The sequence below is a fragment of the Dreissena polymorpha genome, chromosome 6 (genome assembly GCF_020536995.1).
Source record: "Dreissena polymorpha isolate Duluth1 chromosome 6, UMN_Dpol_1.0, whole genome shotgun sequence".
NCBI classification, from domain to species: domain Eukaryota; kingdom Metazoa; phylum Mollusca; class Bivalvia; order Myida; family Dreissenidae; genus Dreissena; species Dreissena polymorpha.
Genome location: NC_068360.1, coordinates 79,080,614 through 79,104,580, shown reverse-complemented (window position 1 = coordinate 79,104,580; position 23,967 = coordinate 79,080,614). Strand labels below are relative to the sequence as shown.

The following is a 23,967-nucleotide window of genomic DNA, read 5'->3' as shown; positions in this document are numbered from 1 at the left end:
AACAGATTCGGTATATGCATGTTTACTATTTAAGTAAGCATACCCCGATCGGTTTGAATATGCATGTGATTAATTATCATAATGCCGCGAAAAAGTAAACTAAACAATACTGAATATTACTAGGCAGAAATACATAAGATATATTTTCGATGCACATGTCTACATGTTTGTCATATTTATAATTCACAGTTGGAAGGCGAACAACCCCGTTGTAAGTTTGAAAATGTCGTTCCTTTTTCCGTAGACTTATTTCACAACGGATGAAGAACACTCATATGATAAGAAGAAACATGTATCTATAGAGAATTTCCGCGCCTCTCGGTTCTTTGGCCGAAGGTTGCAGTAAATTTTTCGGATTATGCAGCCATGATCTTTTTATTAAGCACTACACATATAAAATCCGGGACTGATAAAAAAGTAAGCATTTATTGACTTGTCAAAACAGACCTATCACAGACTGAGCTGTACTTTGGGAAAAACCAATAACAACAACACTAAGAACGCTAGCCCATTTTATTCACCAATGGACTTAGTTTCTTCACATAATAAAGGTCGACATGGTATGTAATTTTGAAAGAATTATAAATCAGCCAGCTTTTGTACCAGTAGATTTGTGTGTATTTGTTCCCCAAAAGCTAGCTTATTTCAGGATACGTACATTGACAGGTGCAAGAAATAATAACAACGCAGACATATAGAAAATAAGTGTATTGTTGTTATATATATGCAACGCTAATAATAAATATAAATATATATATACATGAGGCATACCTTCAAACATACCCGTATGTGTTTTTCAAAATTAAATATTTAACCCGACAGTGCTGTAAGGTTTGAAACATTTGATAAATACTATTACCATATGCAGTTCAGCAATAACTTTAACAAAAAGCATACATTGTTAAGAAATTAAGCAACATCGGTAAAATGTCGAATCATACAGCTTTATACAGATTGTACACTTAAAAATGGTTTAGAGATTTATACACTTCAAAGAAAAAAACAATATTCGGCAATCATATATATCTGATTATTACTATAGTGTAACCAATAACACACAACAGAATTTGTCAAAATCTAAAGCGAAAATTACAGCAACACGAGCTCCATGGTCGGAGACTTTTGCCCCCAACAGGGCCTTGACACAGGTTTTTTTGCCAAAAACTGACCATAAATGTTAATCTTATCATATATGTTTGACTAAGCCACTTTAATAAAGCCTTATGTCACAGTGACCTTGACATTTAAACTAGTGACCCCAATTTCAATTGAGGCCATCTATTGTCCAACGCCAATGCACATGGGAAGTATCAAAACAATCGGTCAATTCGTTGACGAGATATTGATCGGAAACAATTTACAAACTTAGAATGACTGAACTTAACCTTTAACCTAATAACCCCAATATCAATCAGGGCCATCTACTGTCCAACGCCAATGCACAACGGAAGTATCAAGACAATCGGTCAATTTGTTGACGAGTTTTTGATCGGAAACAATTTTCAAACTTATTGTGACTGACCTTGACCTTTGACCTTGTGACCTCATTATCAATATGGGTCATCTTCTGTCCAAGACTAATGGACATGTGAAGTATCAAGCCAATGGGTCAAACCGTACACAAGTTATTGATCGCAAACAAACTGGTCTACCGACTGACATCTAGCAAAACAATATAACCCCTCTTTTTCGAAGGGGGGGGGGGGCAAAATAAAACTAAACAAGAAATGTCGCAGTTGCCCTCGAAGTTTCCTTTTCTCGTTAGAGTAACTTGAATTTCATTACAATATATATATATTTCTGTAAAATATACAGTTACATAAACTGGCTAGTGCTTTCATTTATAGAAAAAAAAGGTTGTTGTGTTTAATGTTAGATAGAAAACCACAAAGCCATTTTTGCTATTATTCGTTAGTTTGTTTAAAGATGGGCAAGTATAAAATGCAACTTATTGGCAGTACACACATTCAAACTCTTTGTTGTTTCTTAATGTACCACAAATATGGGGAATAAATGGTTAAATTTTGACTGAAATACCAAACATTTCTGAGTAGTTCCAAACTTGAAAGACTGAAAACTGTGCAGCCAAAGTGAACATCGACATCTGGCGAGAGTAGTGTAAATTATATCGAGAGGCTTGTGCTAGATAAGTATATTGTAATGACAGTTTAGACAGAAATTTGTCATGACAGTTTAAACAGAAATTATGCATCATACATACTCAAAAAAAGGAAAACATTACCATATTATACAAAATTAAAATTAAAGGCATTCAAACCATGACAGCAATTTACAAACAAACAAATATACTTTATAAAGCATTTGTAAGTAATTAAAAATAGGAAGATCATTACCAACATGGTGTAAGATATCATATAAAATGGTAGTAAAGATTTCGAAACATTTAATCACAAAAAGGCTAAAAGGCTCTTATCTGTGAACCAAATAAATAAAACATTGCTTAGCTGGAAATCTACAGAAGCTTTCACTATAGCCCTTTAAACATAACTGAACTGCCCCCTGGCTGCCATGTTTTTCATATTACCCAAACTGTTTTGGAACTCGACCAATATATCATTAGAACAAATATTCCTAATTTAATGGTGATCCGGCTAGATTGTGACTTCTATAGTTTTCACATGGTTTAACTATAGTCATATTAGCTAATCTTCCCCGCCTTTTGAATGCTATTTTTATTAACAAACCGGCATCATTTGTTAAATAAGTCAAGATATTGCTAAAACAAAACAATTGTATAACATGGAGAAACTTTAATTAGTAAAACAATAACAATCCTGTTAAAGTACGGGAAATACCTTTATAACTTGATATATGGTGATATAATTTAACAATTCACTTCATTTTAAGTCATTTTATTGTGAACTTTACCTGTGACAAATGATTACATGTAGTTAAATATGATTACAGTAAACGAAAGTCGAAGCCGTGTTGACAACTCTTCACAATTTAACATCATGGCAATAGGCAATATGTGCTTGTTCCTTGAATCAAGCATTGAGTCCTACTTTGGCTCTTACTTTCGCAGACAATATACAATTATTAAAAATATACTAAACACAGAAATATTGAGTCTGTATACAAAAAGGAGCATCTACAAGCAATCATTTCTTTTAATAACAAAAAATGTGTACACAGTACAAACATTAAGTGCTACAGATCTGAAGCTGGAATGACTTATCATGATTATTTAAGCTCAAATGTACATGTTTAAATGTAGTATTAACAAGAGATGTGTTTGTCAGAAACACAATGCCCCCTATTTGAACTTTGACCTTGAAGGATAACCTTGACATCGACTTTTCACCACTCAAAATGTGCAGCGCCATGAGATACACATGCATGCCAAATATCAAGTTGCTATGATCAATATTGCAAAAGTTATCACAAAACTGTAACCTAGGTTAAAGTTTTGGGAAACAAAGACAGACGCACACAATGACAGACCGACAGGCCAAAAACAATATACCCCCCCCCCTTTTTTTTTAAAGGGGGCATAAAAATATATCTCCCCAGACTGTTGTCAAGTAACCTCTCATTTTAAATCAAACACATACAATTTTTTACACATTTGTATTTTGCAGGAAACAATTCTGGAATGTAAACTTACACATGATTTCATGTCTAAATATAATGAAACACATTTTTGGAATTCGAATCAACATACTGTTTACATAAGTTCTAAAATATAGTTATTAATACACCTTCGACAGAATTATACTCTAAATCGAAGAAAATGCAGGACAAACATCATAACTGTATCATGAAAAGAAAGAAAAAATAAACATAAAATTTGTATAATAATATTATTCCGGTTCACCCAATTCAGTGTGTATCTGCACAGCACAGGAATCTTCTCGTGTTGTTACGTCTCTTATTGCCACGTGACAATCGAGGTGCTTCTGAAGAGGTCTTGCTAACTGCTAAAACATTTACATTACAAATGTAAGCAGTTTTTGGCGTAATAAAATTTACCACTTTACTAACATTGATTTAAATTTTAATTGTTGATTCAATGTCCTCAAACATTCAAATGTTACCACAAAACTTCAAAACTTTCGAACGTCAAAATGAACTCATCATAATAAGAACCCTCTGAACTTCGAAATGAAAACTTAAAATGTTTTGAAATATGCAGTATATACAGTAATAACAAAGGTAAACCGACACTCCAGCTGCCTTTCCAATCTGTTAATAATATGTACAAAGTGCAAATGATGTAACTATTTATAATCTTTTATGTAATTTCTTAAATTTTCATCGAATAGTCATTTGAAGTTACAGAATACTTGCACTTATTGACAACAACCAGTAATAGTTTTTTTTCAATATTTACCAAATGTTCATAAACAACAATTATTGCTGACTACAACTAAACATGGTATTTGGGTGGTATACAAGATATTTTTCAAATAAGGAAAAACCATTGACATTGCACTGTTTGGATTTGAATGCATGCCAATAATTAATAGTCATTAACATCACCAGTTGTGCGAAAAGTTAAAGATACTTCTTATTGCAGCTAGATTGATTGTAACAAATATTTCATTTATAAAATAATAAACTTTAAGATAAATTTCTATAAATAACATTACTCGAATAGTTATTCCACTATAAGTCCACTGTATGACGCATACTCAAATGTAGCCTGTGTTGGAATGGTTACTTAAGCAAATTTTACGTATTAGGTCCTTACCTTTTCTTGTCTTGATATGGGTTGTATTTCCATCTGACAAAGTGATTACTTTTGACGATGTCTCGCTACCTGCTGTAACATTGCAATTATGAATCCTTATTAATTGACAATAAATAGCAACGTATAATGACATATTACAACGAAATACAAAACAAGGCATGTGCACAAGAATGCATTTTACACATACTTATTTAAGCTGCACACATAAGTGTATATAAAAATGAATGAGCATGCATGAAAATTATGAAATATGTTACAGTAACAATACCAACAGGCCTGTCTATAAAGTAAAGTGCAAAAGCCTAAATCACAAAAAGGTTACTTGGCAATTGCATTATGATAAAAACTAGTGAATCGCTCATTTAAACAATTCTTTGTGTATGATGTATCATTCTTACTTTGTGTTTCCTGTTCATTTAGGTTGCACATTTCTGTTTTGTCTTCATCAAGGGCTTCACCATTGCTCATATTTCCAGCGTCCGAACGAGATGTGACAAAGTCTGACTTCCTGCTGTAACATCTAAAGTTAAGATACAGAAAACATGAACAGTGATTTAATGAAAATACTTAGCAACCATACAATGTCATGTTACAACGAAATAACAAACTGTGCACGTAAACATAAATGAAAATTCACGTACTTATTTCATCTGCGCACACAATTGGTATAGAAAGAGATGAGCACACAAGAAAATTATGAAACATTGTATAATTCCGACGACCTATCTATAATGTTGAGTGTTTGAGCCTTAATCATAATAAAAAAAACGATATTTTGGCATAAGATATGAATCAAATTAAGTTAATCGTTCATTTGTACAATAATAAATTGAACAATGCTGTTTTGTGTGATATTGTTCTTCTTACATTTTTTCTGCTCTTCATCAATAATGCATATTTCTATGTCTTGTTCTTCACAGCAACAACATCGGACCAAATTTCTTCTTCTGGTTTTGTTGGGTTAGCCACTGAAAATTTATCGTAATACATACATACAAAAACAAGAGGTATACTGACAAGTTGTCACTTTTAACAAGTGATGTGTTTGAGAACACTATGCCCCCTTTTGAGCAATTTTGACCCATATATTTGACCTTTGACCTTGAGGGATGCCCTTGACCTTTCACCACTCAAAATGTGTAGCTCCATGAGATACACATGGATGACAAATATCAAGTTGCTATCTTCAATATTGCAAAAGTTATGACCAAGGTTAAAGTTTTTGGACAGACACACATACACACACAGACACACACATACAATGAGGACAGGCAAAAAACAATATACCCCTCATTAAAAGGTTCATACAAACTCAAGTATAACTTGAATTGGAATGGTAAGATTAGCATATTTAAAGTTTAAAAAAATTTTGATAGTAGGAATATCAAAGCACTGTCTTATCGCAAAATATTACCTCATTAATACTTTATGTACATAAATATAACCTAGAGTAAAATTATCAAACATTACCCAAACTTGTCTGAAGTGATCAGGTGTCATTGGGTCATTACGTAATGATATTCTTCATTCATAACTGATTACTTTATGTAAGCACTGTTATTCATTTATATTAAAATATTATTACCTAGTGACCTTCGTACTAGGTCAATATCCCTCCGTGAACTTGAAACTTTCACAGTTTAGGAAGTTTCAGCAAACTATAAATAAATAAAAAGGAAACGATCGACACAAATCAAAAAGGCTGACACGCTAAATATCAGATGATTTGAAGATATGCAGAAACATATTTACAAAAATTAAATCAATTATTTGTGCTACAATCAAGGGTTTTAGTAAAATGTTACAATATAGAATAAACAAGAGTGCCAAATTGTCACAAGATACGCCCGTTCCATGCTAAATCTTTGAAATGCACTAAGTGACCCCCTGACCTAGTATTTGACCCGATATGACCAATATTCAAACTTGACCTAGAATTTGTGTAGATACAACTTCTGCCCAAGTTTGGTGAAGATCGGATAAAAATTATTTGAATTAGAGAGCGGACACTGCTGTGGCCGCCGCCGCCAAGGGTGAAACTATAAAACGTCCCGTTTTGAAAAAAACAGGCGTATAAAAATGATGTCTAGTAGAACTCAAGAATAATTTGCAAGAAAATATCCAAATTGTACGTAGGTATAAAATGTAGAAGAAATCGGCTCTTCAACAACATGTAACAAATGATAATGATGCAATCTAACCCTTCATACCGGTATTTTGTTTTCACACACACAATTATTTTGTTTTGAATGTGAATTTTAATAAAGTTTATGTCAATGCAAAAGAAAAAGCATACACATGTGGACTATTTTTGAGGGTCAACTAAGGAAAATGTATAAAATGAATTCTCATGTTTGACCTTGAAGTGTCACTTGACGTAGAGTTTAGGGATCTGGTTGTGCGCTTTACCAGTTGTGACCTAAAAATAAAGCTTAAATTATCTGTTACAAATGTGGAATAAAATACCTTTAGGGCATAGAATCCACATGATACTGAATCATCTTGATTTGCATGACCTTATGGAACTTCTACGTCCTTCGTCCTGTCCGCTTGTAATCCTCTGGTCTTCAGGAAAATGCTTAAATAAAATTTTAATGAAATAACCATAGACATTCACATCTTTATTGTACAATAACCAGAACAAAAACTGATTGATAACGTGGAAGCAAACATACTTATTACAAAAAGTTTTTACATTAATTCGTTTTAATACCAGAGAAATGTTGTTTCTTTCTTTATGTCCATGTTAAAGTAGTATTTCTTGCCTTATGATAAAAGATTAATGTTAAAACAAAAATGGTAATGCTCTATTAAAATGACATGTGTCCATAGGGCACAGATGCCCCCTTATTCCACTTTTGTCTCAAATGTTTGCTTATGTCAAAAAACAAATTGTATCAGAAAAAAATCCGGACAAGTGTTATTTTTAAAGAAAATTCGTGAGTCCAAGGCCGGAAAATTCGTCAAAAATCAATGGACCGACAAGAAACTCTATCTTGATCTGTAAGTCATGAAGGTAGACTCACACACCAAAAAAATCCATGGTCGCTTTCTTCGCTAAAAATCAAAAGACCAGAAAGAAACTCAAACTTGATCTTTAAGTCCATCATTAAAGTTGACTCACACACCAAATATCAGGTCAATATCTGCAAGTGTTTCAGAAAAAAAGTCCTGAAAACTGTTATTATAGAGAACAGTTATAAGTCCAAGGCCATAACTTCGCCAAAAATCAATGGACAGGAAGGAAACTCGAACTTGATATGTAAGTAATGTAGGTAGACTTGCACACCAAATATCAGGTCAATAACTGCAAGCCTTACGGACAAAAGTGTGGGAAACTGTTATTAAAGAGAATTTTTTTAGTCCAAGACACATTAATTCCCCAAAAATAAATGGACCGGAACAAAACTCGAACTTGTTCTGTAAGACATACAGGTACATGTAGACTTACATAAAAAACAGCTGAATATCTTAAAGCGTTTAGGGAAAAAAATAGAAACGGAATGCGGGACCTACAAACTGACAGATTGCTTTATGCCACCCTACCAGGGGACATAAAAATTGTATTAACACCAAAATTGTTATCAATATAACCTCATCAAAGGTGGAAGTCTATAGAGAAAAAGTAAACAATAGCATACAAACAAAATGATTCCTTTTGACCTTTATGATAAAATATGCGCAATTAATGACAAGAGAATGTTCACGTGTAATGCTCGATGTAGACCTATTGCAATAATTATATGTACTACTTAACTATGATTCTACAGTAAACTTCTAGTGAAATGAGTTACGGTAAAATTCCAAAATAATGTAACAATATAACATAACACAAGGCAATATAATAAAAACGTGCAAACTATAATAAAAGTGGAAATCACGAAATGTGTGCACTGCTGTACCTTGCGATTGTCGCTAAACTTTTAATTTGATGGCATTTGTTTTGAGTAAACCATGCTTAAACCTTATTCAAAAATGTTTTATTATGGTTATATTATAATTTTTTAGTGCTTGTTCGTTTCAATAATACTGTTTGTTTTTAATAAAATATAAACAATTGATGTGTTTGTGAAACACTATGTCCCCTTTTGAGTAATTTTGACCCATATATTTGACTTTAGATCTTGAAGGATGATCTTGACCTTTCACCACTCAAAATGTGCAGCTCCATGAGATACACATGCATGCCAAATGTCAAGTTGCTATCTTCAATATTGCAAAAGTTATGGCCAAATGTTTAAGTTTGTGCAAACCAACAAAGCAACAAACCAACAGACAGGGCAAAGAAACATGTTCCCCAATATAGACAACAATATTGATAAATGGTATTGAGAAGTTATAAACCTGCACAGAAGCCAACATGCTACGCACACTGGCGCTAAAACACTTTGCTGGCGTCTGCGACTGTAAACAACCTTAAACATATATATATATATATAAACATATATATATATATATATATATATATATATATATATATATATATATATATATATATATATATATATATATATATATATATATATATATATATATATATATATATATGTAAACTGTATATATAATTCTACCACGAACCGTGAATTGTTTTCTATTTGCAAAGAAGGAAAGTACCGTTGGTTATTCTGCAACAACTACGGGCGGAGACAAATGTTACAAATGTTTTGAAAATAGTTCTGGAAATTCCAAGAATTAGTTCAGTAAAATACATGTGCGCTAACGTAAATAAATTTCCGCGTTCTGCAGTTCGCTTTAACCAAAATAGTACTAAAAAGTCACGCTTCATTCATTTAATGTATTTTTATTGTGGTTATTTCCCTTTTATTTTAATTAATAAGCAAACAAGATGTGTTTGTGACACACAATGTCCCCCTATATGACGTTTGACCTTGAAGGATGACCTTGACCCTTCACCACGCAAAATGTGCAGCTCCATGAGATACACATGCATGTAAAATATAATATTGCTAGCTTCAATATTGCAGAAGTTACATTATATGAGCAATTTTGACCCATATATTTGACCTAGAAGGATGACCTTGACCTTGACCTTTCACCACTCAAAATGTGCAGCTCCATGAGATACACATGCATGCCAAATATCAAGTTGCTATCTACAATATTTCAAAAGTATTCATTAAATAAGCGATTTGGGCCACATATATTTGACCTCTGACCTTGAAGGATGACCTTGACCTTTCACCACTCAAAATGTGCAGCTCCATAAGTTACACATGCATGCCAAATATCAAGTTGCTATCTTCAATATTGCAAAAGTATTCATATAATAAGCGATTTGGGCCACATATATTTGACCTCTGACCTTGAAGGATGAACTTGACCTTAAACTTTCACCACTCAAAATGTGCAGCTCCATGAGATACACATGCATGCCAAATATCAATTTGCTATCTTCAATATTGCAAAAGTTTTCATAAAATGATCGATTTTGGCCACATATATTTGACCTCTGACCTTGAAAGATGACCTTGACCTTACACCACTCAAAATGTGCAGCTCCATGAGATACACATGCATGCCAAATATCAAGTTGCTATATTCAATATAGCAAAAGTTATTGCAAAATGTTAAAGTTGGCGCAAACCAACCAACCAACAGACCAACCAACCAACAGACCAACCAACAGACAGGGCAAAAACAATATGTCCCCCACTACTATAGTGGGGGACATAAAAATTTGTTTATGTTTACAGATAAGATAAGATTGTCCTCGCACTGTGACGTCACGTTTTCACGGAAAAGTGAAGGAAGTAGGGTTAAAATAAGTATTATTTATAACCTTTAAATCGCGGTTGAATGAGTAATAAAATCGTGTTAGAATCAAAATAATCAACGTGTAAGTGTTGGATATTGCCGCAATAACCAACACTTACACGTCGATTATTTATTAAATAACAATTACCGGAGTTAAAAAGCTTACAATACAATTCTAAATACAATTGTTGTTAAGTAATTACTGAACATTTGATATACAAAGGGAATGTTGCTAGCTAAATATGTATACTGACATAAAGCATTGTGGAACAATGTGTCTGAAAAACTGCAAGAAAAACTGTCATTAACAATGTAACAAGACAGTTAAGAACAAGGTAAACTGTGGGGCTAAACTTACAACCAGTGATGCATTTTTTTTTGTTGCGAATCTGGAAGACTTCCCAAAGGATTTAGGTATACTATAACCCGTTCTTTAGGTTTGATTATCTGTTAGTAAACATGTATTATGAAAATAATATTACTTTCAATTAAAAAAAAATCACAAACACGGATGCCCCATTTAAATTATTAATATAAGGTCACAGAAGTCTGGTGTCAATGAACAGTGGCAGTTGTTTCAGGTAAGTTTTGTTGACAAAACATTGGAAAATTCAATGGTGAGCATTAATATATTATCTGGAATAAGACAGTTTTGAAGGTTTCTACTAAAAAAAAAAGCTTTTAATATTCATATTATCTTTACAGACTTTCATAGTTTGATAAACAAATGAGCGTACTGTACATCTGCTGTACACATGGTCAAATAAATGTCATTCTACGTTAACCGTGTTACAGCTGGTGGGTGTTCAGATGCCTGAACGACATTAAAGTTGTTATATGTTTAAATTGAATTGTTTTACAGGTAATTATACACTGCTGTAATAGTGTGTTGCCTTAGATTGTCTTTGTCATAAATTTCTTTAATCACCCTGCCTCATTGAAATGATTCTATAAATCATGAGGAAATATAAAATAGAATCACTTCTCTTTGCTTATTTAAAAAAATGAAATGGAAAATGACAGTTACAACTTACAAGCAACACCCAATGGTTTCCGTTCTCGTTATAGACACCAATCAAGGCATTGTAGGACATCAGGTTGACCTGCATTTAAACACCTCACTTTACAATTATGAGTAGATTAGAACATTGTTCTGACATACCAGACTTTGCATATATTCACCTAGTCAAACACACTTAATTTTACCATTTTTTATTGTTAGTTCAACATTTGACCTGCACTTAGAGTAGGCAAAGCTAATTTTTACTAACTACATAGCATCATACATTTTTATGATGCCTGCATTTGTGTTAAAATAGCTTAAAATAAAGAGCATGATTGTGTTAAAATGACATGTTCAGACAGTGTACTATATTATGCCTTGGAATTAGATATAGCAGACTGCATTTTAACATGCCAATCATGATAAATACATTGTTATAAGAACAGAAATAACAGAAAATACATGCAAACTCTATTTTGATACTACATTAGTTAATATAACAATCATTGCAAAAATACATATAGGTTTTCACATTTATATTTTTATAAACTTAAACCTTCTGAATATGTACAAAAAGGTGTTCGTTAAAAATATCACAAATACAACGTCATGACATGAATTTTTTATACGACTGATTACTTAAGCGAGAATCATTTGTCTTTCTATTAAGTGCATTTAATCCTAACATTTGACAATTACTACTTCAAATGCTTGTCAGAAAACGAATTGGAATTCCATGTAGTTTATGTTGTTGGTATATGAAGAGTCAGAAGAATGTTATCATTTCTGGTGTATGCCATCCAACCCATACTATTGGTATGTATTCAAACAAACCCACTTTCTTCGATGTAAAGATGCAATCAAACAGAAAGAAAGAAATACTACCTTACCTTCCAAAGCGTTCCTTGTTGACCTACTTTATAATCCATTGTGGCAGTCATATTATTTGAGTTGATGTGAAACACATCCAATCTGCCGTTGATGGAGGCATGCAGAAACCCATCCATAACCTAAATAAATTGATGTACCTGATTTAAACTTAATATTTCATAAATAGAGATCGTTATTATTAATAAAAAGGGTTAGTATATTTTTGACATATACCATGCGTTTGACTATACCAAATAGTATTTGCTGTCTCACTTGATGTTAAACTGTTTATGAACAAGATGTGTTTGTGAAACACAATGTCCCCCTATATGACGTTTGACCTTGTAGGATGACCTTGACCCTTTACCACTCAAAATGTGCAGCTCCATGAGATACACATGCATTTCAAATATAAAAATGCTAGCTTCAATATTGCAGGAAAGGAGTGGTCTTTAGACAACCTGTGGTTACAGGGGCTTCGTCTTCCTCTGGGCGTTCCGCTTCATCTGCCTCAGTGGTCAAGGCTAACTCAGGAATTGTGCCTTGGGCTGTACCTGTAAACATATCTAGTGTCTGCTTTATTGGAGGGGATTTACTCAAAAGCACTTTGCACATGACCATGAATATTGAGTCCAATCTCGTTGACTGTCTTGCATTGTATTAAACGCGCCAACGATCCCATTAGTAGCGGCTTCAGATATTTTGGTTTCGTTTTCACAAATGTCTTTGCTGCATGAAGCAGGTGCGCAGAACAGATGTGAACCGTACACATTGGTGTGTGACTTCCTTCCCAGACCTTTTCCATGTAGATATTAGTGGAAAATCTGTTAAAAGTTTGACAAACTGAATGAATAAGCGCCCAACTAAAGTCTACTTCAACTATTTTTGGATTGTTGTATTTTTGGGACACTTTCTGAGCCGCATATTGAAATCTACTCAAAAAGTTAGAGATGTCTGACACAATATGTCTGTACGATATGAATTCGGCCACTGGAATGGGAGGGTTGTTTCCTGCTCCCTCGATTACAATCGCGTAATACAGCAAACGCGTTCGCTGGTAAGGAACCTTGTCAATGACCGATCCGGTAGCATCCAAATACAGATGGAGATTTCCAGATTTCACAGCCTTTGTATACATTTTTATTTGCGTATTTGTAAAAAGAATTATGTTCAATGGTTTTTTAGCAAAGTATTGAACATATCCTGCAGGCATCATCTGTTCTGAGGTGTCATTTATCACATCTACTTCTCTGAATACGTCCCTATCAAGGATTTCACTATTAATAACTTTTTGCAGCATCATTCGCAAGGCTGTTTTGCTGGGAACATAGTTAAAATTTCCGTTTGCGAGTGACACACGATCAGCGTTTCCAATATTGTCATAGAAAGTTTCTGCTGGTCCTTTCTTTTTCAGAATCTCTTTCAAGTTATTCCTCTGTTCTCCACCAATGTGTCTCCCATGGATGACATCTTCTGGATGGGCGATTTTGCCTGACACTCTTACTTTCATTTTCACCCTTTTGCCGGCTTTTGGATCTTTTATTATACAAAAACTGTATTTTGTGCACCCACGAAATTTACACTCGGCTTTCCCGGTGAAATAACTGGTGTGTGTTTTTCTACTTCCTTTTTTTCTTACCCTGTTGTGACCAAACCTAAGGACACAATATGGATTGTATTCCTTCATTTTTTTGGTGATTAATGGAATGTGGCCCTTAAGTGACTCGTATTTCGTTTTGTGGACAGAAATTTCTTTCCATTCCTCAGGATTGAAACAGAGGGTTATTTTTTCTCTTACAAGTGGTGTTTCTGAAATAGAAATAAACAACACATTTTATGATAACGGAGAAAATAATTCAAGGTCGCTAGTTTTTGACACAAGTTTAAGTAAATAAAGTGGTAATACAGCAACCATGTCAAAAAAGTACATACAGAGCATTGTGTTCTCCATCGTAGGAACCCACAATACATATTCCGATGCTACAACCATTTATACTGTGGAGGAACTGGGCGAAACAATTTTTTTTTTAAATAACAATGAGCAAACTACTGACTGAATAAAAATAATAGTTGAATAAAGTCTGAAAAGCAAATATCATTTGATCGGATACCGGGCAACAGGACAAAAATTAAATGCATACAATAATTTGCGAACACCGCATATCATACTCATATTAACAAGCAAATTGTAGCATTGATATCCCCCGCAACATATATTTTGTTTAAGGATTAGTGCAAATCAGACGGATTAACATACAACGATACAAAGGACCATAACTTCGTTATTAACAAATGAAGTGCAATGCCATTTGGCGTGCATCATCCTCTTATCCATATATATACTCATACCAAGTTTAAATGAAATCCGCCAAAGCACTTCCAAGATATGGCTCCGGACACAAAAGGGCCATAACTCCGTTATTAACAGATAGTGAACAATGCCTTTTGGCGTGCATCATCATCTTATCCATGTATATACTCATACCAAGTTTCAATGAAATCCGCCAAAGCACTTCTAAGATATGGCTCCGGACACAAAAGTGCCTATAGTAAAAAGTATTTTTTCAAGATACAAAGGGCCATAACTCCGTAATTAACAAATGGTGTACAATGCCATTTGGCGTGCATCATCGTATTATCCATATATATATACTCATACCAAGTTTCAATGAAATCCAATGAAATCCGCCAAAGCACTTCCAAGATATGACTCCGGACATAAAAGTGCCTATAGTAAAAAGCATTTTTTCAAGATACATAGGGCCATAACTCCATTATTAACAGATGGTTTACAATACCATTTTGGTATTTAAAATCCCAGACACGTGTTTTTACTTTTATTATATATATATATATATATATATATATATATATATATATATATATATATATATATATATATATATATATAATAAAAGTAAAAACACGTGTCTGGGATTTTAAATATATATATTGATTTAGCCAACGCGTTTCGCATAGCTCATCAGGGCATAATACAATATATTACAACGTCAAAATGTCATGGAGATAACGTCATATCAATTATGACGTCATAACGTCAATAAATATTAAATGAAATTTAATTTGGGTTTAAATACATGTATAAAATGTTGTTCTTTTGCTAACCTAGCTGAAATATTGTTCGAAAATAGCTTATAAAATGGAAATATTTTAAATTTTGGTTCATTATGTGAACATTTATCTAAATTTTTACTTAAAGGCATCTGTCTTGTTGAGGGGTCTCGCATTTGTTGTTCATGGACAGATCGCCTATTTCTAAGTTTATCGCCAGTTTGGCCTATATAATATTGTTTGCATCCATTGCATACTAATACATAAATCACATTTTGTATATCACATGACATATTAGTTTATATTTTGAACATTTTGCCATTCAAATCAAAAGAATTCCCTTCAATAATATAACCACACAGGGCGCATCTAGGGTCATTACATTTTGATACTCTTGGTTCTTGAGATGAAAAGTAAGATTTGGTTAACAGACGTTTTAAATTAGGTGGCTGTCGCTTACATTTTATTATCTTCTGATTTGAAATTATTTTATTCATAACCGGGTCTGTTTGTAAAATGTCAATGTTGTTTTTTAATACGCCAAACAGTTCTTTATTTTTTGGATTTTGTGTTGAAATAAATGGAATTATATTACTCTTGTCTTTTTGTGTTGATTTTGAAAGTAATTCATGTTTAGGGATGGAAAGTGCTTTTTTAATACCTGCATTTATAATAGATTGTGGATATTTTCTTTGAATAAGGGAATGCTTAAGTTCATTTAAACGTTTTAGTTTAAGTTTATCATTCGAAACTATGGTGCAGATCCGTTTCGCTAAAGTGAAAGGAATATTTATCTTTGTGTGTTTATTATGACACGAGGTAAAATTAAGATATTGTTTAGAATCAGTTTCTTTGTAATATATATCAGTATTAATTTCAGTATTGTTTTTTATAATCAATATATCAAGAAATGGTAACTCGAGTGTGCTTGTTTGCATTGTAAACTTGATATCCGAATGTAAGTTGTTTAAAATAGTATAAAAGTTTTGAAGTTCACGGGGAAATTTTGTCCAGAAAATAAAGCAATCGTCTAGAAATCTTTTCCAAAATGTTTTTATAAAAGAAAGAAATTCATCATTATAAATTGATCCAATTCTTGCATATAGTTTTTGTTCTAAAAATCCCACTACCAATGTAGCGTATGTTGGCGCGAATTTAGTACCCATTGCAGTCCCTTTAGATTGGTTGTAGTACTTATCATCAAAATTGAAGTTATTATTTTCAAGTATTATTTTTATGCCTTCTTTTATAAACCGTTGCGAAAACCTTTCATTAACCGAATCTGGATATTTTTGAAGCCAATAATCAATATTAGAATATAAATTAATTACATCAAATGATACTAATGTACTTGACTCTGGAACTTGTGAAGGTATATGTTTTAGGAAATCTATGTTATTTGTTATATTGCTATTGACATATTTTACAAACGGTTTTAACAAGATATCCAATAAAGAACTTAAACGACTTGTTTCACAGTTAGTTCCAGCGACTATTGGGCGAAAGTTTAAATCGTCTGGATCCATTAACTCTATTTATTCTGAATTGCTATGTTTAATTGCATCCTGAATGATTTTACTTTTATGAATTTTTGGAAGACCATAAAATAGGCTTGTTTTCCATTCGAATTTTACTAAGAATTCATTTTCCTGTTTAGTTAGTTTATTATTTTCCTTTAGTAAATTGCGTATTTTTGAAAGTGTTATTTGACTACCATTATCAGGGATTTGTTTATAATATTCAACGTCATTTAACATTGCTAATAATTTTCTTCTATAAAAGTCTGTATTCATTATAACAATTCCGCCACCCTTATCTGCTTCTTTAATAGTTATGGATTTGTCTTCTGCTAATAAATCTATAGCTTTTCTTTCTTTTAATGATATGTTATGTTTAGTGTCATTTTCCATTTGAGAATGTTGAAGGCAAAGTGTTCGAGTAACATTTATATAATGGTCTAGTGTATTATTTCTATGTTTAGGTGGATAAAAGGACGTTTGATTTTTTACAATAGAATTGTTTGTATTATTATGATCACTATTATTAAAAAACTCTTTAAGCCTTAGTGATCTATGAAAATCATCCACATCTTTTATTTGATCATAAGAATCATTTTTATATTTAGGTGTTGGTGTAAATTTAAAACCCCTCAATAAGACGTCAATTTCAGTTTGAGATAATGATCTTTTTGAAAAATTGTAAATTTTTGTAAATAATTTTGAATTTTCAGCTAGGTTACCTACAGTTTCTATGTCGGACTGCTCCACTCCCTGCCTCCTTCTAAAAAATGAACGTTAAATTCGCTTGGTTTGTCGTCGTTATCTTGCAATATGTCGTCGCTCGTATTGTTGTTGTTTCTATAGTTTCTTCTGTATGATGACCTTGTGTTATCTCTTATATTGCTTCTGTTCGAATTGGAATTGTTTCTTTGGAAATTGTTATGTAATTCGATGTTGGTATTATTAATTTTTAAAAGAACTTCTCTTACAATACTTCCCACATCTATATTTTGTAAACAGCTTGTTTGATTTTGTTGCAGATTTCTTCTTTGCGAATGTTGTTTATTGGTGTTTCTTTCTTGACTGTTGTAGTTGTATGTTGTTTTCAGATTTTGGTAGTTGGTGGTATTTTTTCGGACAGCATCCGCATATGAAGAGGGTTGATTTTTGTTTACGAAGTCTTGTTTTTTAAAGAATGGATTTTTATTTTCATGTTCCTTTATGAATTCTTCTTCGTATTTTGAAAGCCATTTTTCATTGTTTCCCCATCTGTTATGTGAAATTTCTTCATTTCGTTGCGTTTCCGTTTTCCAAAGTTCTACCAGTGTCCGTGCTGTTCTTCCGTTGCATTTTGAATGTATCAATTTGAATATTTCTTCGTCGATGCGCTTGAATTTCTCACAGTTTGAAGAAGCACGTAATGACTGCAATTCTGTTTGGATATTGAAGTCATTCAATACGGCCCTTTCTCTAACTGATTTCTGATCGATATTTTCATTTGGTATTTCTTTTTTCTGTAAATGTTTTGGTATTATCAATGGAGTTGATCTTAACCATTTAGAATATTTTTCAAAATGGCCTTTATTTTTTATCATGGACCAGTACGTACTTTTTCGTATTTCCATTTTGTTGTGCCATATATTTTATATTTCCATTTTTATTTTTAGTGCTTCTCTTTCAAATATGTTATTGTTTTCCTCGTTATTTTCGTGGTTCACGGATATTTCGGGCTTCGGTATATTTTGAGAAATTTCATGTACAGCTGATTTTATGTCAGCGACAATGTCATCTTTCCTAATGGCAGTATTATTATTTTTGCAATTGCCGCGCTCAAATCGTTAATTGCGGTCGGTATCAGCGACAGTTTATCGTCTATTGATTTTAAGAAATATCTATTATCCTCCTCCATGACTTCCTCATTCGAGTTTGATTTCGAGCAATCCGACGAATCAGACAATTCTTCAAGTTTTGCTCTCTTCGGTCCCATGAACACGCTGCACAATCCGTTATATATAGTTATATAAGTAAAATGTAATAATCCAGATTGGGAATATTATATAATAAAAGTAAAAACACGTGTCTGGGATTTTAAATATATATTGATTTAGCCAACGCGTTTCGCATAGCTCATCATGGCATAATACAATATATTACAACGTCAAAATGTCATGGAGATAACGTCATATCAATTATGACGTCATAACGTCAATAAATATTAAATGAAATTTAATTTGGGTTTAAATACATGTATAAAATGTTGTTCTTTTGCTAACCTAGCTGAAATATTGTTCGAAAATAGCTTATAAAATGGAAATATTATAAATGTTGGTTCATTATGTGAACATTCATCGAAATGTTTACTTAAAGGCATCTGTCTTGTTGAGGGGTCTCGCATTTGTTGTTCATGGACAGATCGCCTATTTCTAAGTTTATCGCCAGCTTGGCCTATATAATATTGTTTGCATCCATTGCATACTAATACATAAATCACATTTTGTATATCACATGACATATTAGTTTTTATTTTGAACATTTTGCCATTAAAATCAAAAGAATTCCCTTCAATAATATAACCACACAGGGCGCATCTAGGGTCATTACATTTGGATACTCTTGGTTCTTGAGATGAAAAGTAAGATTTGGTTAACAGACGTTTTAAATTAGGTGGCTGTCGTTTACATTTTATTATCTTCTGATTTGAAATTATTTTATTCATAACCGGGTCTGTTTGTAAAATGTCAATGTTGTTTTTTAATACGCCAAACAGTTCTTTATTTTTTGGATTTTGTGTTGAAATAAATGGAATTATATTACTCTTCTCTTTTTGTGTTGATTTTGAAAGTAATTCATGTTTAGGGATGGAAAGTGCTTTTTTAATACCTGTATTTATAATAGATTATGGATATTTTCTTTGAATAAGGGAATGCTTAAGTTCATTTAAACGTTTTAGTTTAAGTTTATCATTCGAAACTATGGTGCAGATCCGTTTCGCTAAAGTGAAAGGAATATTTATCTTTGTGTGTTTATTATGACACGAGGTAAAATTAAGATATTGTTTAGAATCAGTTTCTTTGTAATATATATCAGTATTAATTTCAGTATTGTTTTTTATAATCAATATATCAAGAAATGGTAACTCGAGTGTGCTTGTTTGCATTGTAAACTTGATATCCGAATGTAAGTTGTTTAAAACAGTATAAAAGTTTTGAAGTTCACGGGGAAATTTTGTCCAGAAAATAAAGCAATCGTCTAGAAATCTTTTCCAAAATATTTTTTATAAAAGAAAGAAATTCATCATTATAAATTGATCCAATTCTTGCATATAGTTTTTGTTCTAAAAATCCCACTACCAATGTAGCGTATGTTGGCGCGAATTTAGTACCCATTGCAGTCCCTTTAGATTGGTTGTAGTACTTGTCATCAAAATTGAAGTTATTATTTTCAAGTATTATTTTTATGCCTTCTTTTATAAACCGTTGCGAAAACCTTTCATTAACCGAATCTGGATATTTTTGAAGCCAATAATCAATAGCTTCTAAACCAAGAGTATGCGGTATATTAGAATATAAATTAATTACATCAAATGATACTAATGTACTTGACTCTGGAACTTGTGAAGGTATATGTTTTAGGAAATCTATGTTATTTGTTATATTACTATTGACATATTTTACAAACGGTTTTAACAAGATATCCAATAAAGAACTTAAACGACTTGTTTCACAGTTAGCTCCAGCGACTATTGGGCGAAAGTTTTAATCGTCTGGATCCATTAACTCTATTTATTCTGAATTGCTATGTTTAATTGCATCCTGAATGATTTTACTTTTATGAATTTTTGGAAGACCATAAAATAGGCTTGTTTCCCATTCGAATTTTACTAAGAAATCATTTTCCTGTTTAGTTAGTTTATTATTTTCCTTTAGTAAATTGCGTATTTTTGAAAGTGTTATTTGACTACCATTATCAGGGATTTGTTTATAATATTCAACGTCATTTAACATTGCTAATAATTTTCTTCTATAAAAGTCTGTATTCATTATAACAATTCCGCCACCCTTATCTGCTTCTTTAATAGTTATGGATTTGTCTTCTGCTAATAAATCTATAGCTTTTCTTTCTTTTAATGATATGTTATGTTTAGTGTCATTTTCCATTTGAGAATGTTGAAGGCAAAGTGTTCGAGTAACATTTATATAATGGTCTAGTGTATTATTTCTATGTTTAGGTGGATAAAAGGACGTTTGATTTTTTACAATAGAATTGATTGTATTATTATGATCACTATTATTAAAAAACTCTTTAAGCCTTAGTGATCTATGAAAATCATCCACATCTTTTAATTAATCATAAGAATCATTTTTATATTTAGGTGTTGGTGTAAATTTAAAACCCCTCAATAAGACGTCAATTTCAGTTTGAGATAATGATCTTTTTGAAAAATTGTAAATTTTTGTAAATAATTTTGAATTTTCAGCTAGGTTACCTACAGTTTCTATGTCGGACTGCTCCACTCCCTGCCTCCTTCTAAAAAATCAACGTTAAATTCGCTTGGTTTGTCGTCGTTATCTTGCAATATGTCGTCGCTCGTATTGTTGTTGTTTCTATAGTTTCTTCTGTATGAAGACCTTGTGTTATCTCTTATATTGCTTCTGTTTGAAGTGGAATTGTTTCTTTGGAAATTGTTATGTAATTCGATGTTGGTATTATTAATTTTTAAAAGAACTTCTCTTACAATACTTTCCACATCTATATTTTGTAAACAGCTTGTTTGATTTTGTTGCAGATTTCTTCTTTGCGAATGTTGTTTATTGGTGTTTCTTTTTTGACTGTTGTAGTTGTATGTTGATTTCAGATTTTGGTAGTTGGTGGTATTTTTTCGGACAGCATCCGCATATGAAGAGGGTTGATTTTTGTTTACGAAGTCTTGTTTTTTAAAGAATGGATTTTTATTTTCATGTTCCTTTATGAATTCTTCTTCGTATTTTGAAAGCCATTTTTCATTGTTTCCTCATCTTTTATGTGAAATTTCTTCATTTCGTTGCGTTTCCGTTTTCCAAAGTTCTACCAGTGTCCGTGCTGTTCTTCCGTTGCATTTTGAATGTATCAATTTGAATATTTCTTCGTCGATGCGCTTGAATTTCTCACAGTTTGAAGAAGCACGTAATGACTGCAATTCTGTTTGGATATTGAAGCCATTCAAAACGGCCGTTTCTCTAACTGATTTCTGATCGATATTTTCATTTGGTATTTCTTTTTTCTGTAAATGTTTTGGTATTACCATTGGAGTTAATCTTAACCATTTAGAATATTTTTCAAAATGGCCTTTATTTTTTATCATGGACCAGTACGTACTTTTTCGTATTTCCATTTTGTTGTGCCATATATTTTATATTTCCATTTTTATTTTTAGTGCTTCTCTTTCAAATATGTTATTGTTTTCCTCGTTATTTTCGTGGTTCACGGATATTTCGGGCTTCGGTATATTTTGAGAAATTTCATGTACAGCTGATTTTATGTCAGCGACAATGTCATCTTTCCTAATGGCAGTATTATTATTTTTGCAATTGCCGCGCTCAAATCGTTAATTGCGGTCAATATCAGCGACAGTTTATCGTCTATTGATTTTAAGAAATATCTATTATCCTCCTCCATGACTTCCTCATTCGAGTTTGATTTCGAGCAATCCGACGAATCAGACAATTCTTCAAGTTTTGCTCTCTTCGGTCCCATGAACACGCTGCACAATCCGTTATATAGATCTATAGTTATATAAGTAAAATGTAATAATCCAGATTGTGAATATTATATAATAAAAGTAAAAACACGTGTCTGGGATTTTAAATATATATTGATTTAGCCAACGCGTTTCGCATAGCTCATCATGGCATAATACAATATATTACAACGTCAAAATGTCATGGAGATAACGTCATATCAATTATGACGTCATAACGTCAATAAATATTAAATGAAATATAATTTGGTTTTAAATCCATGTATAAAATGTTGTTCTTTTGCTAACCTAGCTGAAATATTGTTCGAAAATAGCTTATAAAATGGAAATATTTTAAATTTTGGTTCAATATGTGAACATTCATCTAAATGTTTACTTAAAGGCATCTGTCTTGTTGAGGGGTCTCGCATTTGTTGTTCATGGACAGATCGCCTATTTATAAGTTTATCGCCAGTTTGGCCTATATAATATTGTTTGCATCCATTGCATACTAATACATAAATCACATTTTGTATATCACATGACATATTAGTTTTGATTTTGAACATTTTGTCATTCAAATCAAAAGAATTCCCTTCAATAATATAACCACACAGAGCGCATCTAGGGTCATTACATTTGGATACTCTTGGTTCTTGAGATGAAAAGTAAGATTTGGTTAACAGACGTTTTAAATTAGGTGGCTGTCGCTTACATTTTATTATCTTCTGATTTGAAATTATTTTATTCATAACCGGGTCTGTTTGTAAAATGTCAATGTTGTTTTTTAATACGCCAAACAGTTCTTTATTTTTTGGATTTTGTGTTGAAATAAATGGAATTATATTACTCTTGTCTTTTTGTGTTGATTTTGAAAGTAATTCATGTTTAGGGATGGAAAGTGCTTTTTTAATACCTGTATTTATAATAGATTGTGGATATTTTCTTTGAATAAGGAAATGCTTAAGTTCATTTAAACGTTTTAGTTTAAGTTTATCATTCGAAACTATGGTGCAGATCCGTTTCGCTAAAGTGAAAGGAATATTTATCTTTGTGTGTTAATTTTACCTCGTGTCAAGCAAAACTTGAAGAATTGTCTGATTCGTCGGATTGCTCGAAATCAAACTCGAATGAGGAAGTCATGGAGGAGGATAATAGATATTTCTTAAAATCAATAGACGATCAACTGTCGCTGATATTGACCGCAATTAACGATTTGAGCGCGGCAATTGCAAAAAATAATAATACTGCCATTAGGAAAGATGACATTGTCGCTGACATAAAATCAGCTGTACATGAAATTTCTCAAAATATACCG

The 23,967-nt window shown here is 32.2% G+C and overlaps 1 protein-coding gene across 9 annotated transcripts; it reads right to left on the bottom strand.

Annotated features, from left to right (window-relative positions):
• Positions 1-3,113: 3,113 nt before the first annotated feature.
• LOC127834780 (uncharacterized) lies at positions 3,114-22,805 on the bottom strand. Of its 9 annotated transcripts, none has more exons than XM_052360810.1 (10): positions 15,022-15,179; positions 12,383-14,171; positions 11,524-11,592; positions 9,059-9,129; positions 7,181-7,292; positions 6,300-6,372; positions 5,582-5,682; positions 5,113-5,234; positions 4,715-4,786; positions 3,114-3,941 (listed from the first exon to the last, which is right to left on the bottom strand). In XM_052360810.1, exons 1-2 carry the CDS (start codon positions 15,119-15,121, stop codon positions 12,955-12,957), a joined length of 1,317 nt encoding a protein of 438 aa, XP_052216770.1. In that variant the 5' UTR covers positions 15,122-15,179; the 3' UTR covers positions 3,114-3,941; positions 4,715-4,786; positions 5,113-5,234; positions 5,582-5,682; positions 6,300-6,372; positions 7,181-7,292; positions 9,059-9,129; positions 11,524-11,592; positions 12,383-12,954. The 9 variants fall into 9 exon arrangements, with proteins under 9 accessions (XP_052216770.1, XP_052216769.1, XP_052216774.1 ...); XM_052360809.1 differs by lacking the exon at positions 9,059-9,129 and having other exon boundaries at positions 12,383-12,502; positions 12,824-14,171; XM_052360814.1 differs by lacking the exons at positions 9,059-9,129; positions 15,022-15,179 and adding an exon at positions 17,678-22,805.
• Between the last annotated feature and the right edge of the window lie 1,162 nt (positions 22,806-23,967).

What these genes read in the sequence shown, in the direction of transcription:
- LOC127834780 (XM_052360810.1), bottom strand. Translation starts at nt 15,121, where the DNA reads ATGTATCTTGAAAAAATGCTTTTTACTATAGGCACTTTTATGTCCGGA. An exon ending in TTGGATTTCATTGAAACTTG is followed by an intron (nt 14,172 to 15,021) that starts GTATGAGTATAT and finishes TTTCTATTTCAG; the next exon opens with AAACACCACTTGTAAGAGAA.